This window comes from Salmo salar, chromosome 19, assembly GCF_965601325.2.
Source record: "Salmo salar chromosome 19, fSalSal1, whole genome shotgun sequence".
NCBI lineage: Eukaryota > Metazoa > Chordata > Actinopteri > Salmoniformes > Salmonidae > Salmo > Salmo salar.
This window is the reverse complement of record NC_138309.1, coordinates 67,106,219-67,124,313: the sequence shown is the minus strand read 5'-3', so window position 1 is coordinate 67,124,313 and position 18,095 is coordinate 67,106,219. Positions and strand designations below refer to the sequence as shown.

General features: G+C 42.0%; 1 protein-coding gene across 1 annotated transcript in view; it reads left to right on the top strand.

Annotated features, from left to right (window-relative positions):
* Positions 1-18,095, top strand: part of LOC106579087 (protein FAM117A) — a 41,336-nt gene that overhangs the window by 2,020 nt on the left and 21,221 nt on the right. Inside the window, exons 2-4 of the mRNA XM_014158633.3 lie at positions 1,873-2,018; positions 3,012-3,107; positions 11,166-11,285. Coding sequence (XP_014014108.3) covers positions 1,873-2,018; positions 3,012-3,107; positions 11,166-11,285 — 362 coding nt within the window. The remainder of the gene's footprint in view (positions 1-1,872; positions 2,019-3,011; positions 3,108-11,165; positions 11,286-18,095) is intronic.

Genomic DNA, 18,095 nt, shown 5'->3' with positions numbered 1-18,095 from the left:
AAAATGTATGCAAAATGGTATGCATTACCGCTTTTAAGAATATATATATGGGCTCCCAAGTGGCGCAGAGGTCTAAGGCACTGCATCTCAGTGCTAGAGGTGTCACTACAGACCTTGGTTCGATTCCAGGCTGTATCACAACTGGCCGTGATTGGAATTCCCATAGGGTGGCGCCCAATTGTCCCAGCGTCGTTAGGGTTTGGCCGGGGTAGGCCGTCATTGTAAATAAGAATTTGTTCTTAACGGACTTGCCTAGTTAAATAAATATTAAATATATATTCTTTATAGGCCTACCCAATGGCATTATGCATTGACATTCACATTATTTTTTACATTCTAAAATTTGTCAGAATAATGTGGGCATTGTCTGATTTAAATAGACGGCATGCTCCTGAAAGATACATTTAAAGAAAAAAAACACCTTAAAGTTGTATCTCAAATAGACAGTTTAAAAATGGCTTGCTATTTCCTCATAGAACATGATGATCTGCCTGAGGAGGATGAGCTGGCCAATCAGCGGTCATGCATGAATATTTTTATTGACCAGTATACGCCCACATCATTCTGTTGTTGGGGTATGCCCATCCATTCCAACACAGAAAAGCAGCTTTTTAACATGCTTAATAATGACAATGTTTTGGAAGGAAAACTGTTTCACTCATGCTGCATGACTAAAAGTATGTTGACACCTGCTCATCGAACATCTTATTCGAAAATCATGGGCATTAATATAATAATTAATAATACTAGATGTTGGAACATTGCTGCGGGGACTTGCTTCCATTCAGCCATGAGCATTAGTGAAGTCGGGCACTGATGTTGGGCGATTAGGCTTGGCTCGCAGTCGGCGTTCCAATTCATCCCAAAGGTGTTTGATGGGGTTGAGGTCAGAGCTCTGTGCATGCCAGTCAAGTTCTTCCACACCGATCTCGACAAACTATTTCTTTATGGACCTCGCTTTGTGCAATGGGGCATTGTCATGCTGAAACAGGGAAGGGCCTTCCCCAAACTGTTGCCACAAAATTGGAAGCACTGAATCGTCTAGAATGTCATTGTATGCTGTAGCGTTAGGATTTCCCTACACTGGAACGAAGGGGCCGAGCCTGAAAAACAGCCCCAGACCATTGTTTCTACTCCACCAAACTTTACACTTGGCATTATGCATTGGGGCCGGTAGCGTTTTTCTGGCATCCGCCAAACCCAGATTCGTCCATCGGTCTGCCAGATGGTGAAGTGTGATTTCACTCCAGAGAACGTGTTTCCACTGCTCCAGAGTCCAATGGCGGCGAGCTTTACACCACTCTAGCTGACGTTTGGCATTGCGCATGGTGATGTTAGGCTTGTGTGTTGCTGCTCCCGCCGAACTGTTCTTGCAATTGGCATTGAGGAGTGTTTCTGTCAGTTATAATGCCCTTTTGTGGGGAAAAACGCATTCTGATTGGCTGGGCCCGGCTCCCCAGTGGTTGGGCACTGGCTGCTAAGTGGGTGGGCCTATGCCCTCCAAGGCCCACCAATGGCTACACACCTGCCTAGTCGTGAAATCCATAGATTTGGGCCCAATTAATTTATTTCATTTCAATGGACTGATCTCCTTACGTGAACTGTAACTCAGTAAAATCTCAGAAATTGTTGCATGTTCCGTGTTTATATTTTTCTTCAGTATAATTATAGGTCATATTTAATTGAAATCTGGACACACTGGGCAGTTGCTGTAATGTTACAGTATTATCGAACACCACCAACAGTGCATGTTGCCTAGGTAAAATCTTATTTCAGCAGCTGCAAAATGAAAGACATGATTTCTAGACTTGACATTATACATGTTTTCCCAACTATGCATGTTAAAATAACCCCTCCTTTCATTGTTATCAGAGAAGAAGACCAAAGTGCGACAGGTGACCCCTGGGATGCGGCGAACACTTTCTCTGGATGCCATTGTGGGCCCCTACCTACAGGGCCACTGGCCCAAAGAGCCCGAGGGCCAGGCAGGCCTCTGCAGGAAGAACCAATCAACCCAGGTGACTACCTCCCATTGAATCCTCTGACAATATCCGTTTGTTATATTTCCTCCATTTTATGTATCTGAATGGGGAAAGTCACAGAAAGTTTTTGATTTAAGCCCAGGGATGGTAGTTATAGATGTTCTGCTAGTTAGGCTTTGTTAGGAACATTAAGCTATATGTATGTAGAATAAAAACAGACACAATTATCTACAATAGGCTATGCCTACATCATTTGACTTGTGTTTTGAGGTTAATAATAGCCAGCACAATTGACTGTAAATTACCTGTAAAAGTATTTGTCTAGGCTTTGGAGAGGTTGCATTTAGGGCTGGGCTTGTAGCAGAGGATTGAGAGTGAGCGAAAAGGCAAGTACTGAGAGACAGAAAAATGAGTGTTAGGTGGTGATTCTGCTCTCTAAAGGAGTGAGAACCACAGTCGTGTGAACATGTCTGGAGTCAGCTGACAGGGCCTTTTTTTTGTCGCGCAGCAGGCTGCACCCATCCTATCTGTGTGCTTGCGCTCTGCAGGGACTCGCCACTAGCCCACATCCTCTCCCTCTTTCTCCATCTCTCTGAGGCTTGAGAGGCAGCAAGCAGATTAGGTGTGTGTAGGGGTATGGTGTGAGTCTCTTACCTCAAGCCCTTATGCTCTGCTTTCTCTCTGTGCAAAGATTTGTGTTCTCATCACAGTATGCATGATGTAATGTCACTTAAGCATAAAGCACATCTGGTAATAGACGATGGACATGACACAATGTGTCTTACATGTCCCCTCGTTTGTCCTAGTCAAAAGGTCAATGTTGCATGTTATTAGACATTATTCAAGGCCCTAAACATTAAAAAAAAAATTAAGAAACACAATTGAAGACACCAATGCAGTTATGTATTTTTAACTTGCATTAGGCATGGGTAAAATGTTTTTGATTCCATGTGCTGAACCCCTCATGACATGGAATAACGTGTGACTTAGGAAGATGATAATGATGACACTGTGCTCTTCCTCCTCCAGACGCCTGACTCGTGGTCAGACGAGGCTTCAAACAGGAAAGGCAGCGAAGGACACAAACGCTCTGCATCGTGGGGCAGTGCTGAGCACCTACAGGAGGCATGTACTGCACTGACACCCACTCACATCGCATGAAATCACAAGTGTTTGTGTGAGAACAGGAGTTGAAAGCTTTTGGGTCTCAAAAAGACAGATGTAGGTTTGCAAAACTCCTGGTAATTTACCAAAGTTAGCATATTGTTTGGACATTTTGGTAATTATGGAAACTTTGGTAATTTATATTTGAATAATAAAACAAAATATATTAAGGATGTAACGATTCACCGATGCGCATTAGTCCCCGATTTTAAATGTTTAAGATACAAGTGCATGGGTCCGTGGACCCCAAACCGTTCCATGTAGCATGTATTGGTCAGAAAATGGATTCAAATGTTACAAATCACCGGTTCGTATTTCTCTTTGGCTCTTATTACATTCTTTCTACCTTCTGAAAATACCTAATCTTTTGTGACAACTGATGTGTCAAACTGCATGTAACTGTGTTGACAGTCATTGATCTACAAGTAATTTTGCATGCCCCACAACCCCAGGCAATAAATGCCCAAATGGCTTATGTGTTATTAGGCTTTATTAGTTGTGACAACCTATGTAATTTGCTAGGTTATTGTTAGGTTATTGTTATCAATGTGCTGTTGAAATTGTGTTTTGCTGGTATTAAAGTAGCTACCGGAGAGACAACTTTCATCTGGTTATACCTGCTTAACCTCTTGGGTAGGGGGCAGTATTTTGACGTCCGGATGAAAAGTGTGCCCGTAGTAAACTGCCTGGTACTCAGGCCAGGAAGGTAGGATATGCATATTATTAGTAGATTTGGATAGAAAACACTCTGAAGTTGCTAAAACTGTTTGAATGTCTGCGAGTACAACAGAACTATGGCAGGCAAAAACCTGAGAAAAAATCCAACCAGGAAGTGTGGAAATCTGAGGTTTGTAGTTTTTCAAGTGATTGCCTATCCAATACAGTGTCTATGGGGTCATTTTGCACTTCCTAAGGCTTCCACTAGATGTCAACAGTCTTAAGAACGTTGTTTCATGCTTCTACTGTGAATGGGGAGAGAATAAGAGCATATGGAGTCAGATGACTGAGAAAATGACATGAGCTCAATCGCGTATGCTCCCGTGAGAGTTAGGTGTTCCTTTTCATTTCTGAAGACAAAGGAATTGTCCGGTTGGAATATTATGGAAGATTTATGATAAAAACGTGCTAAAGATTGATTCTATACATCGTTTCACATGTTTCTACGAACTGTAATATTACTTTTTTGACTTTTCGTCTGAACTTACTGCGCGAGCACAGTGCATTTGGATTACTCGACTGAACGCGCGAACAAAATGGAGGTATTTGGACATAAAGATGAACTTTATCGAACAAAACAAACATTTATTGTGGAACTGGGATTCCTGGGAGTGCATTCCGATGAAGATCATCAAAGGTAAGTGAATATTTATAATGTTATTTGTGACTTCTGTTGACTCCAAAATGGCGGGTATCTGTATGGCTTGTTTTGATGTCTGAGCGCTGTACTCAGATTATTGCAAAGTTTGCTTTCGCCGTAAAGGTTTTTTGAAATCTGACACAGCAGTTGCATTAAGGAGCAGTGTATCTATAATTCTTTGAATAACAGTTTTATATTTTATCAATGTTTATGATGAGTATTTCTGTAAATTGATGTGCTCATTCACCGGAAGTTTTGGGAGGCAAAACATTTCTGAACATTACACGCCAATGTAAAATTTAGTTTTTGGATATAAATATGAACTTTATCGAGCAAAACATACATGTATTGTGTAACATGAAGTCCTATGAGTGCCATCTGATGAAGATCATCAAAGTTTAGTGATTCATTTTAGCTGTATTTCTGGTTTTTGTGACACCTCTCCTTGCTTGGAAAATGGCTGTGTGGTTTTTCTTGTCTAGGCGCTGTCCTAACATAATCTAATGTTATGCTTTCGCTGTAAAGAGTTTTTGAAATCGGACACTGTGGTTGGATTAACGAGAAGTGTATCTTTAAAATGGGATATAATAGTTGTATGTTTGAGAAATTTTAATTATGAGATTTTTGTTTTGAATTTGGCGCCCTGCTATTTCACTGGCTGTTGGCGAGTGTGTCCCGCAGGGATTTCACTGGCTGCTAGCGTCCCACATACCCCAGAGAGGTTAACAGGGCTTACAATACATTTTATTTGATTGTTCAGGTTCTCCATCAGCAATAGTTTTGGTAGTTTTGCTTCAAACAATCATTGTATATGGTCATTTTTAGATATACAGGTTAAAGTTTCAACATTTTATAGACAGCAGTCCCTTTTGAGAGGCGCTCTGCATGGCCAAAGCGAGAGGAGCAGACAATATCACTCTGTAAAAACTTCCAAGTGTTCAGAACCAGTTGATTTGCGATAAGGGGGTGAAATCCAAAGTTGTGCTATATATTCATTGCCTACAGTGCATTAGGAAAGTATTCAGATCCTTTCCCTTTTTCAAAACATTTTTACGTTACAGCCTTATTGTAAAATGGTTTAAAACATTTTCCTCATCAATCTACACACAATACCCCATAATTCAAAGCAAAAATAGGTTTTTATAAATGTTTGCAAATTTATAAAATAAAAACTGATACCTTATTTACATATTTATTCAGACCCTTTGCTATGAGACTCAATTCAGCTCAGGTGCATCCTGTTTCCACTAACCATCCTTGATTGGAGTCCACCTGTGGTAAATTACATTTATTGGACATGATTTGGAAAGGCGCACACCTGTCTATATAAGGTCCCACAGTTGACAGTGCATGTCAGAGCAAAAACCAAGCCATGAGGTCATAGAATTGTCTGTAGAGCTCCGTGACATGATTGTGTCGAGGTACAGATCTGGGGAAGGGTAACAACACATTTCTGCAGCATTGAAGGTCCCCAAGAACACAGTGACCTCCATCATTCTTCAATGGAAGAAGTTTGGAACCACTAAGACTCTTCCTAGACCTGGCCAAACTGAGCAATCGGGGGAGAAGTGCCTTTGTAAGGGAGGTGACCAAGAACCCGATGGTCACTCTGACAGAGCTCCAGAGTTTCTTTGTGGAGATGGGAGAACCTTCCAGAAGGACAACCATCTCTGCAGCACTCCACCAATCAGGCCTTTATAGTAGAGTGGCTAGACGGAAGCCCCTCCTCAGTAAAAGGCACATGACAGCCTGCTATGAGTTTGCCAAAAGGCACCTAAAGTACTCAAACCATGAGAAACAAGATTCTCTAGTCTGATGAAACCAAGATTGAACTCTTTGGCCTGAACACCAAGCATCACGTCTGGAGGAAACCTGTCACCATCCCTACGTTGGAGCATGGTGGTGGTGGTGGTGGCAGCATCATGTTGTGGGGATTTATTTCAGGGACTGGGAGACCAGCCATGATCGAGGGAAAGATTAATGGAGCAAAGTACAGAGATCCTTGATGAAAACCTGCTCCAGAGCGTTCAGGACCTCAGACCGGGTCAAAGGTTCACCTTCCAACAGGACAACCTAAGCACACAGCCAAGACAATGCAGGAGTGGCTTCGGGACAAGTCTCTGAATGTCCTTCAGTGGTCCAGCCAGAGCCTGGACTTGAACCCAATCGAACATCTCTGGAGATACCTGAAAATGGCTGTGCTGCGATGTTCCACATCGAACCTGACAGAGCTTGAAAGGCTCTGTAGAGAAGAATGGGAGAAACTCCACAAATACAGGTATGTCAAGCTTGTAGCGTTAAGACTTGAGGCTGTAATCGCTGCCAAAGGCGCTTCAACAATTGTGGGCGGCAGGTAGCCTAGTGGTTAGAGCGTTGGTGCATCCCCGAGCTGACAAGGTAAAAAATCTGTCGTACTGCCGGCCATCATTGTAAATAAGAATTTGTTTAACTGGCTTGCCTAGTAAAATAAAGGTTAAAAAAGAATGTACTGAGTAAAGGGTGTGAATACTTATGTAACTGTAATATTTCATGTTCTTTATTTTGAATACATTTGCAAGAATGTCTAAATCTGTTTTTTGCTTTGTCGTTGTGGGGCATTGTGTGTAGATTGAGAGAACCTAACATGGATTTAAGGCTGTAAGGTAACAAAATATGGAAAAAGTCAAGGGGTCTGAATAATTTCCGAATACACTATGTCATACCTGATTTAAAAAATATATATATATAATACATTTGAGACAATCTAGTGTGTGTGATGGTGATTTCAGTGGGGGGGGACCAAGAACACAAGTCCCCAAGTCCAGAACAGACTCTGGGAAACTACATGGAACTCTATTCCACATCAAGTTACTCGTGCAAGCAGTAAAATCAGATTTAAAAAGAAAAAACTACAACTTGTGCAACAACGCGGACTGTGAAGAGTCATACACACGCTAGCGAACACGCACTCTACACACGTCAGTAAAGGCTCCAACAGCGAGTTGCAGTAATCCAGACGGGAGATGACAAGTGCCTGGATTAGGACCTGCGCCGCTTCCTGTGTGAGGCAGGGTCGTACTCTGTGAATGTTGTAGAGCATGAACCTACAGGATCGGGTCACCGCCATGATGTTAGCGGAGAACGACAGGGTGTTGTCCAGGGTCACGCCAAGGCTCTTAGCACTCTGGGAGGAGGACACAATGGAATTGTCAACCGTGATGGCGAGATCATGGAACGGGCAGTCCTTCCCCGGGAGGAAGAGCAGCTCCGTCTTGCCGAGGTTCAGCTTGAGGTGGTGATCCGTCATCCACACTATGTCTGCCAGACATGCAGAGATACAATTCGTCACCTGGTTATCAGAAGGGGGAAAGGAGAAGATTCATTGTGTGTCGTCTGCGTAGCAATGATAGGAGAAACCATGTGAGGATACGACAGCGCCAAGTGACTTGGTGTATAGCGAGAGTAGGAGAGGGCCTAGAATTGAGCCCTGGGGGACACCAGTGGTGAGAGCACGTGGTGCGGAGATGGATTCTCGCCACGCCACCTGGTAGGAGCGACCTATCAGGTAGGACGCAATCCAAGAGTGAGCCGCGCCGGAGATGCCCAACTCGGAGGGTGGAGAGGAGGATCTGATGGTTCACAGTATCAAAGGCAGCAGATAGGTCTAGAAGGATGAGAGCAGAGGGGAGAGGGTTAGCTTTAGCAGTGCGGAGAGCCTCCGTGACACAGAGAAGAGCAGTCTCAGTTGAATGACCAGTCTTGAAACCTGACTGATTTGGATCAAGAAGGTCATTCTGAGAGAGAGCGCAAGAGAGCTGGCCAAGGACGGCACACTCAAGAGTTTTGGAGAGAAAAGAATGAAGGGATACTGGTCTGTAGTTGTTGACATCGGAGGGATCGAGTGTAGGTTTTTTTGAGAAGGGGTCCAACTCTCGCTCTCTTGAAGACAGAAGGGACGTAGCCAGCGGTCAAGGATGAGTTGATGAGCGAGGTGAGGTAAGGGAGAAGGTCTCCGGAAATGGTCTGGAGAAGAGAGGAGGGGATAGGGTCAAGCGGGCAGGTTGTTGGGTGGCCGGCCGTCACAAGTCGCAAGATTTCATCTGGAGAGAGAGGGGAGAAAGAGGTCAAAGCATAGGGTAGGGCAATGTGAGCAGGACCAGCGGTCTTGTTTGACTTAACAAACGAGGATCGGATGTCGTCAACCTTCTTTTCAAAATGGTTAACAAAGTCATCCGCAGAGAGGGAGGAGGGGGCGGGGGGGGAGGAGGATTCAGGAGGGATGAGAAGGTGGCAAAGAGCTTCCTAGGGTTAGAGGCAGATGCTTGGAATTTAGAGTTGTAGAAAATGGCTTTAGCAGCAGAAACAGAGGAAGAAAATGTGGAGAGGAGGGAGTGAAAAGATGCCAGGCTATATCAGCCAATAGGGTTGACGTATACTGAATAAACGCAACACGTACAGTGTTGGTCCCATGTTTCATGAGCTGAAATAAAAGATCTCATAAATGTTCCGTAAGCACAAAAAGCTTATTTCTCTCAAATGTTGTGCACAAATTTGTTTACATCCCTGTTAGTGAGCATTTCTCCTTTGCAAAGAAAATCCATCCAACTGACGGTGTGGCATATTAAAAAGCTGATTAAACAGCATGATCATTACACAGGTTCACCTTGTGCTGGGGGCGATAAAAGGCCACAAAAAAATGTTTTTGTCATGCATCACAATGTCACAGATGTCTAGTTTTGAGGGAGTGTGCAATTGGCATGCTGACTGCAGGAATGTCCACCAGCGCTGTTGCCAGAGAGCTGAGTGGTCATTTCTCTACAATAAGCTGCCACTAACATCATTTTAGAGAATTTGTTAGTAAGTCCAACTGGCCTCACATCCAGCTTCTTCACCTGCGGGATGGTCTGAGACGAGCCACACGGACAGCTGATGAAACTGTGCATTTGCACAACTGAAGAATTTCTGCCCAAACTGTTAAAAACAGTCTCGGGAAGCTCGTCTGTGTGCTCGTTGTCCTCACCAGGGTCTTGACCTGACTGCAGTTCGGCATCTCAACCGACTTCAGTGGGCAAATGCTCACCTTTGATGGCCAATGGAACACTGTAGAAGTGTGCTCTTCACAGATGAATCCCGGTTTCAACTGTCGACACCGTGTATGGCGTCGTGTGGGCAAGCAGTTTAAGAGTGCCCCATGGTGGAGTTATGGTTTGGGCAGGCATAAGCTACGGACAACCAACACAATTGCTTTTTATCAATGCCAATTTGAATGCACAGAAATACCGTGATGAGATCCTGAGGCCCATTGTCACGCCATTCATTCTCCGCCATCACCTCATATTTCAGTATAATACACGGCCCCATGTCGCAAGGATCTGTACACAATTCCTGGAAGCTGAAAATGTCCTAGTTCTCCTATTGCCTGCATACTCACCAGACATGTCACCCATTTGAGTATGTTTGGATCGACGTGTACGACGGCGTGTTCCAGTTCCCACCAATATCCAGCAACTTCGCACAGCCATTGAAGAGGAGTTGGACAACATTCCACATGCCACAATCAACAGACTGCGAAGCTGGTCAGGAGGAATGGGCCAGAATTCACCCAACTTATTGTGGGAAGCTTGTGGAAGGCTACCCAAAACGTTTGACCCAAGTTAAACAATTCAAAGGCAATGCTACCAAATACTAATTGGTGTAACTGAGTCAGGTTTGTAGGCCTCCTTGCTCGCACATGCTTTTTCAGCTCTGCCCACATTTTCTATAGGATTGAGGTCAGGGCTTTGTGATGGCCTCTTCAATACCTTGACATTGTTGTCCTTAAGCCATTTTGCCACAACTTTGGAAGTATGCTTGGGGTCATTGTCCATTTGGAAGACCCATTTGCGACCAAGCTTTAACTTCCTGACTGATATCTTCAGATGTTGCAGTGAAATAATCTGTCTGTAAACAATTGTTGGAAAAATTACTTGTCATGCATGAAGTAGATGTCCTAACCGACTTGCCAAAACTATAGTTTTGTTAACAAGACATTTGTGGAGTGGTTGAAAAACGAGTTTTAATGACACCATCCTAAGTGTCTGTAAACTTCTGTCTTCAACTGTATAGTCGCACTTGATCTCGCCCGCCCAACAAAATACGAGGGGAGGCTACTGAATGTAAATCAGCAAGAATTAGGCTTTGAGTTTGAATATTGCGACAGTTGCTTTTAATACAATAGATAACAAATAACCCACACAACAAAGAACTCATCGAAATAATCTTGCATAACTTTGATGGGAGCAGGACAATTTGCAGGCAGACTCAAATGTGTTATCAATATTTATTTCTAGTCAATGTCAGAGCCTAAACTATAGCCTAACATATTTAAAAAGTTAATTTCCATGGAAAGACAACTGCGTGTGCTAGTCCGCCCATGCACATAACCTACAGGCAATTTTAATTGAGACCAAGCCTAGGCGCATTTTCTCACACACCCAACATGAGAGGAGAGGTAGGCTACTGAACTTGAAACAGAATAAGTGATGAGAGTTTGTGAATAGTGCGACAGAGGGGATTTTAAAACAATAGATAAAACTTACAAAACAAAGACAACCGTTCTGAAATAATCCATGGGAATGCAGCTCTTACAGCCTTAGAGACTGTTTGTATTTTGAGGTTGACTGACACTACTCTGCCCGTCACAGATTGCCAAGCTGAAACACCTGCTGCAGCAGCACTTCCCCAAACCCGGGGCGTCGGGGGGTAACGAAAAGGTCCGCCACCACAACTACCTTCAAGGCAGCTACTCCCCAGGCACCATACAGGTATGACTCCCGCACTCCACCATTGATCTTTGTCCTGCATCTGCTCACTTCATTCAAAGTTGGTCCAAATGTATATATTTTTTTGTATTATGAACTTAGTATTCTAGACGAGTGTACGGCTTCTCTTATTGGAGTCAAACACCGAGTATACAAAACATTAATAACACCTGCTCTTTCCATGACAAACAGTTTCTATCTCATGGCCATCAGACTGTTAAATAGTCATCACTAACCGGCCTCCTCCCAGTACTCTGCCCTGAACTTTAGTCACTGTCACTAGCTGGCTAACCACCCTGTTACTCTACCATGCACCTTAGAGGCTGCTGCTACTATGTACATAGTCATGGAACACTGGTCACTTTAATAATGTTTGCATGCTGTTTTACCCACTTCATATGTACAGTGCCTTCAGAAAGTATTCAGACCCCTTGACTTTTTCCACATTTTGTTACGTTACAGCCTTATTCTAAAATAGAATAAATAAATAAATCCTCAGCCATCTACACACAATACCCTATAATGACAAAGTGAAAACAGGTTTTTAGAAGTGTTTGCAAATATATTAAAAAGGAAAAACACAGCTTATTTGCATACGAATTCAGACCCTTTGCTATGAGACTCAGAATTTAGCTCTAGTGCATCCTGTTTCCATTGATCATCCTTAAGATGTTTCTACAACTTGATTTGAGTCCACCTGTGGTAAATTCAATGATTGGACATGATTTTGGAAAGGCACACACCTGTCTATATAAGGTTCCACAGTTCACAGTGCATGTCAGAGCAAAAACCAAGCCATGAGGTCAAGGAATTGTCCGTAGATCTCAGACAGGATTGTGTCAATGCACAGATCTGGGGAACGGTACCAAAACATTTCTGCAGCATTGAATGTTCCCAAGAACACAGTGGCCTCCATTCTTAAATGGAAGAAGTTTGGAACCACCTAGACTCCTCCAAGAGCTGGCTGCCCGGCCAAACTGAGCAATTGGGGAGAAGTGCCTTGGTCAAGGAGGTGACCAAGACCCCAATGGTCACTCTGACAGCGCTCCAGAGTTCCACTGTAGAGACGGGAGAACCTTCCAGAAGGACAACCATCTCTGCAGCACTCCACCAATTAGGCCTTTATGGTAGAGTGACCAGACGGAAGCCACTCCTCAGTAAAAGGCACATGACAGCCTGCTTGGAGTTTGCCAAAAGGCACCTAAAGGACTCTGACCATGAGAAACAAGATTCTCTGGTCTGTTGAAACCAAGATTGAACTCTTTGGCCTGAATGTCAAGCGTCACGCCTGGAGGAAACCTGGCACCATCCCTACGTCATGAACAAGGGAAAGTTGAATGGAGCAAAGTACAGAGATCCTTGATGAAAACCTGCTCAGGACCTGGGGAGAAGGTTCATCTTCCAACAGGACAACGACCCTAAGCACACAGCCAAAACAATGCAAGAGTAGCTTTTGGACAAGTCTCTGAATGTAGAGAAGAATGTGAGAAACTCTCCAAAATACAGGTGTGCCAAGCTTGGAGCGTCATACCCAAGAAGACTCAAGGCTGTAATCGCTGCCAAAGGTGCTTCAACAAAGTACTGCGTAAAGGGTCTGAATACTTATGTAACTGTGATATTTCAGTTTTTTTATTTTTAATACGTTTGCAAAAATGTCATCTGTTTTGCTTTGTCATTATGGGGTATTGTGTGTAGGTTGATATGGGGGGGACGATTTAATACATTTTAGAATAAGGCTGTAACTTAAATATGGAAAAAGTCAAGCAGTTTGAATACTTTCCGTATGCACTGTAAATTAAATGAGTCATACCATGGATCATTTATCTTAAAACAATTCCTTATGTCAGCTTCTATATGTCAGCTTAGACCCAGTATTCAGAATTAAAGAAGGATTTTTAAGCCGAGAGACATGGATAGGGTGAAGGGGCAAGACAAGATTGCAGATTGCCTTTGAAAGGGGGGGTATGGTAGTAGGTGCCAGATGCACCAGTTTGTGTCAAGAACTGCAATGCTTCTGGGTTTTTCACACAAGTTTCTCGTGTGTATCAAGAATGGTCCACCATCCGCACGATATCCAGCCAACTTGACACAACTGTGGGAAGCATTGTTGTCCACATGTGCCAGCATCCCTCTGGAAAGCTTTCAAAACCTTGTGGAGTCCATGCCCCAATGAATTGAGGGTGTTCTGAGGGCAAAACTGGGGGGTAAAACTTATTTTAGGATGGTGTTTCTAATGTTTGGTATACTCAGTTAAAATAAAAAAATGTATGTACATTTTATTTCTTATTAAGTAAACATATTCTGGTACTGGGAATGTGCACATTTTGTCCAGCCACTCAATGCAAACTATTTTCAAGCCATGTATTCTCTGAGGCAATCTGCAGTTGCTACATTTATTTTTGGACTTATAAATTAATGCTCTGATTCTTCCGGAATAAATCTTATAAATGCCTCGTGAGCTTACTTCAACTGTTGTTACCCCATCAGAACCCAAAATATAAGCTTGTTTTACTCCAATGTTTGTTAACAAAGTAAATGAAATAAACATTTAGCCACATGATAGAAACAATCATTTTGATATCATGGATGGTCAGTCCTTGCATCCATAGCTCAGTCTATGCATTTGATAGTGGTTACATTTATCCAGCCCCATATCTCAGATTTTTACAGAAACAGGGGCGGTGGACCACAGTCAATTTTACAGAACTGAGTGGTGGACCACACAGTCAATAAGCAAAGCAGCATATCAGAGGAAGTGAATCAAATAGCCGACTAGTGAAGCAACAGGAAAGTGACGATATCACTACCCACTTCTGCTTTCTGCACCAGCTGTGGAACACACTGTTTCCGATGCCAGCCTGTAGAAGTGGGTTGTGTTCATTAGGGCACACAGCCCAAAAATGTTTTAAATGTTTTGCAACAAATGAAAATGAGCATTTCTTAATGGTCAAGCCCAGCTAGTATAGCCCTGTTTTCAGTCTTGTTTTCTTTAGTTTGAAGATGCATGATACTCATCGGTTCCTGGTTCAAATGTTTAAGATACGAGTGCATCAGTCCGCTGGAGCCCAAACCGATCCAAATGTAGCATGCATCAGTCAGAAAACCCATTCAAACGTTACGAATTGTCGGTTCCCAAATTAATTTTGCTCATTACTTTTTTTCTACCTTCTTAAAATACCGAATATATTTTGTGACAACTGATGCTTCCTCTCCTTCAGTGTTAAAATAAGCATGTAACTGCATTGACATTTGTGGGGGAAAAAAAACAATTCTAATAAATTCAACAGTTGGACAAGGGATGAAGATCCATCAGATATTAACTGAATTATAATACATCAAATATTTTACTACTAGGGAATTTAGTGGGAATTCAGGTATTACATTTGTCAAATAGCATTTTTTTCTTCTAAATGCACTAATGCATACATTTTCTTATTGTATATGTTAACCTCTATGGGCTAGGTGGGACGCTAGCGTGCCACCCGTGGTGCACTCCATCAACAGCAGGTGCATTTCAAGAGCGGCAAATTTGAATCCAAATAAATGTCAAAATTCAAATTTTTCAAACATACAACTATTTTACACCCTTTGAAAGATAAACATCTCCTTAATCTAACCACGTTTTACGATTTCAAAAAGGTTTTACGGCGAAAGCATAAATTTAGAGTATGTTAGGACAGTACATTTACAAGAGTTGTGTGTAATGTTTTGTCGATTCAAAGACAGGGTCACCAAAACCATAAAACCAGCTAAAATGATGCACTAACCTTTTACAATCTCCATCAGATGACACTCCTAGGACATTATGTTAGACAATGCATGCATTTTTAGTTCTATCAAGTTCATATTTATATCCAAAAACAGCGTTTTACTATGGCATTGATGTTGAGGAAATCGTTTCCCTCCAATAACCGGCAGTCAAGTCAGCGTCACAAATTAAATAATTAAAATTAGAAAACATTGGTAAAATATTATATTGTCATTTAAAGAATTATAGATTTACATCTCTTGAACGCAATCAACTTGCCAGATTTAAAAATAACCTTACTGGGAAATCACACTTTGCAATAATCTGAGCACTGCGCCCAGAAAAATACGCGTTGCGATACAGACTAGACGTCATGTAGGGGAGATCTAAAATCGAAAATACTATGTAAATAATCCATTACCTTTGATTCTCTTCATCAGATGTCACTTCCAGGTATCACAGGTCCATAACGAATGTAGTTTTGTTCAAAAAAGCTCATCATTTATGTCCAAAAATCTCCGTCTTGTTAGCACATGATCTAAGCCAGCCGGACTTCTCGTCATGAACGAGGGGAAAAAATATATTTACGTTCGTTCAAACATGTCAAACGTTGTATAGCATAAATCATTAGGGCCTTTTTTAACCAGAACATGAATAATATTCAAGGTGGACGAATGCATACTCTTTTATAACGTATTGGAACGAGGGTACCCAACATGAACTCGCGCGCCAGGTGTCTAATGGGCCATCATCGTTCCATGGCTCTTGTTCGGTCAGATCTCCCTCCAGAAGACTCAAAACACTTTGTAAAGGCTGGTGACATCTAGTGGAAGCAATAGGAAGTGCCAAAATATTCCTCAGCCCCTGTGCTTTTCAATGGGATAGGTTTAAAGGTAATACAACACATCAGGTATCCACTTCCTGTCAGAAAATGTCTCAGGGTTTTGCCTGCCAAATGAGTTCTGTTATACTCACAGACACCATTCAAACAGTTTTAGAAACTTTAGAGTGTTTTCTATCCATATATAATAAGTATATGCATATTCTAGTTACTGGGTAGGATTAGTAACCAGATTAAATCGGGTACATTTTTTTTATCCAGACGTGCAAATGCTGCCCCCTAGCCCTAACAGGTTAAACTAAAGACGTGCATAAATATATTGGTGTATTTGCGTATATAAATACATTAACATAAAGGGCTGGAACAGGGCTGCAACCACCCAACACTTGCTCTGTCTACCCTACCTGAATTCACCTGTGCTGTCTAGACTGCCTCTAATTACTGTTGTCATGTTCTCTTTCGTAATTCAACGGAGGTGTCAATAACAGGATAACCTCGGATTATAAATCAACACACTCGACACATACTCAACATTGTTTGCGAGATCAGACATATCACTAATCCAAATGTTTTAGTTTCGGAAGTGGCTTTCATTTCAGAGCATCTAATTTGTAAACATTTCAACAGTACTAAATTATTACTTTTTTCAATTGCACAGAAAATGGACACCCATCAAAATAAGTTGTCTTCACTTTCTTGTGATGTTGGTGTGTTAAATCCCAGATTAAGTTTTAGCGTTTCTTAGATACAACGAAAGAGAACGTATTCCATTGAGCCCATTTAGTTTTTTTGACAGGTCATTACAAACATTTCCTCTGTAATGTTAACCTCTCTAGGGTAGGGGGCAGTATTTGCACGGCCGGATAAAAAACGTACCCGATTTAATCTGGTTATTACTACTGCCCAGAAACTAGAATATGCATATAATTGTTTGATTTGGATAGAAAATACCCTAAAGTTTCTAAAACTGTTTGAATGGTGTCTGTGAGTATAACAGAACTCATATGGCAGGCAAAAACCTGAGAAGATTCCTTACAGGAAGTGCCCTCTCTGACCATTTCTTGGCCTTCTACACTCTCTTTATTGAAAACTGAGGATCTCTGCTGTAACGTGACACTTCCTACGGCTCCCATAGGCTTTCAGAAGGCGGCAAAACGTTGAATGGTGACTTTGCAGGCCATGGCTGAAAAACAGAAGCGCATTTGGATAGTGGTCGATCAGAGAACAATGAGACTGGGGGCGCGTGCACGTGCCGACACCATGTTTAAATTTTTTCGTCTTGGAACGAAAACAGGTTTTCCCGGTCAGAATATTATCGCTTTTTTACGAGAAAAATCGCATAAAAATTTATTTTAAACAGCGGTTGACATGCTTCGAAGTACGGTAATGGAATATTTCGAATTTTTCTGTCACGAAACGCGTCGGGCGCGTCACCCTTCGGATAGTGTCTTGAACGCACAACAAAACGCCGCTATTTGGATATAACTATGGATTATTTTGAACCAAACCAACATTTGTTATTGAAGTAAAAGTCCTGGGAGTGCATTCTGACGAAGAACAGCAAAGGTAATCCAATTTTTCTTATAGTAAATCTGAGTTTGGTGAGGGCCAAACTTGGTGGGTGTCAAAATAGCTAGCCCGTGATGGCGAGCTATCTACTCAGAATATTGCAAAATGTGCTTTTGCCGAAAAGCTATTTTAAAATCGGACATAGCGATTGCATAAAGGAGTTCTGTATCTATCATTCTTAAAATAATTTGTTTTTTGTGAACGTTTATCATGAGTAATTTAGTAAATTCACCGGAAATTTGCGGTGGGTATGCTAGTTCTGAACGTCACATGCTAATGTAAAAAGCTGGTTTTTGATACAAATATGTACTTGATTGAACAAAACATGCATGTATTGTATAACATAATGTCCTAGGAGTGTCATCTGATGAAGATCATCAAAGGTTAGTGCTGCATTTAGCTGTGGTTTGGGTTTATGTGACATTATATGCTAGCTTGAAAAATGGGTGTCTGATTATTTCTGGCTGGGTACTCTGCTGACATAATCTAATGTTTTGCTTTCGTTGTAAAGCCTTTTTGAAATCGCACAGTGTGGTTAGATTAACCTCTTACATCTAGACGTTCCGCTAGCGGAACACCTGCTCCAATATCCAATGATGGGCGTGGCGCGAATTACAAATTCCTCAAAAATACAAAAACTTCAATTTTTCAAACA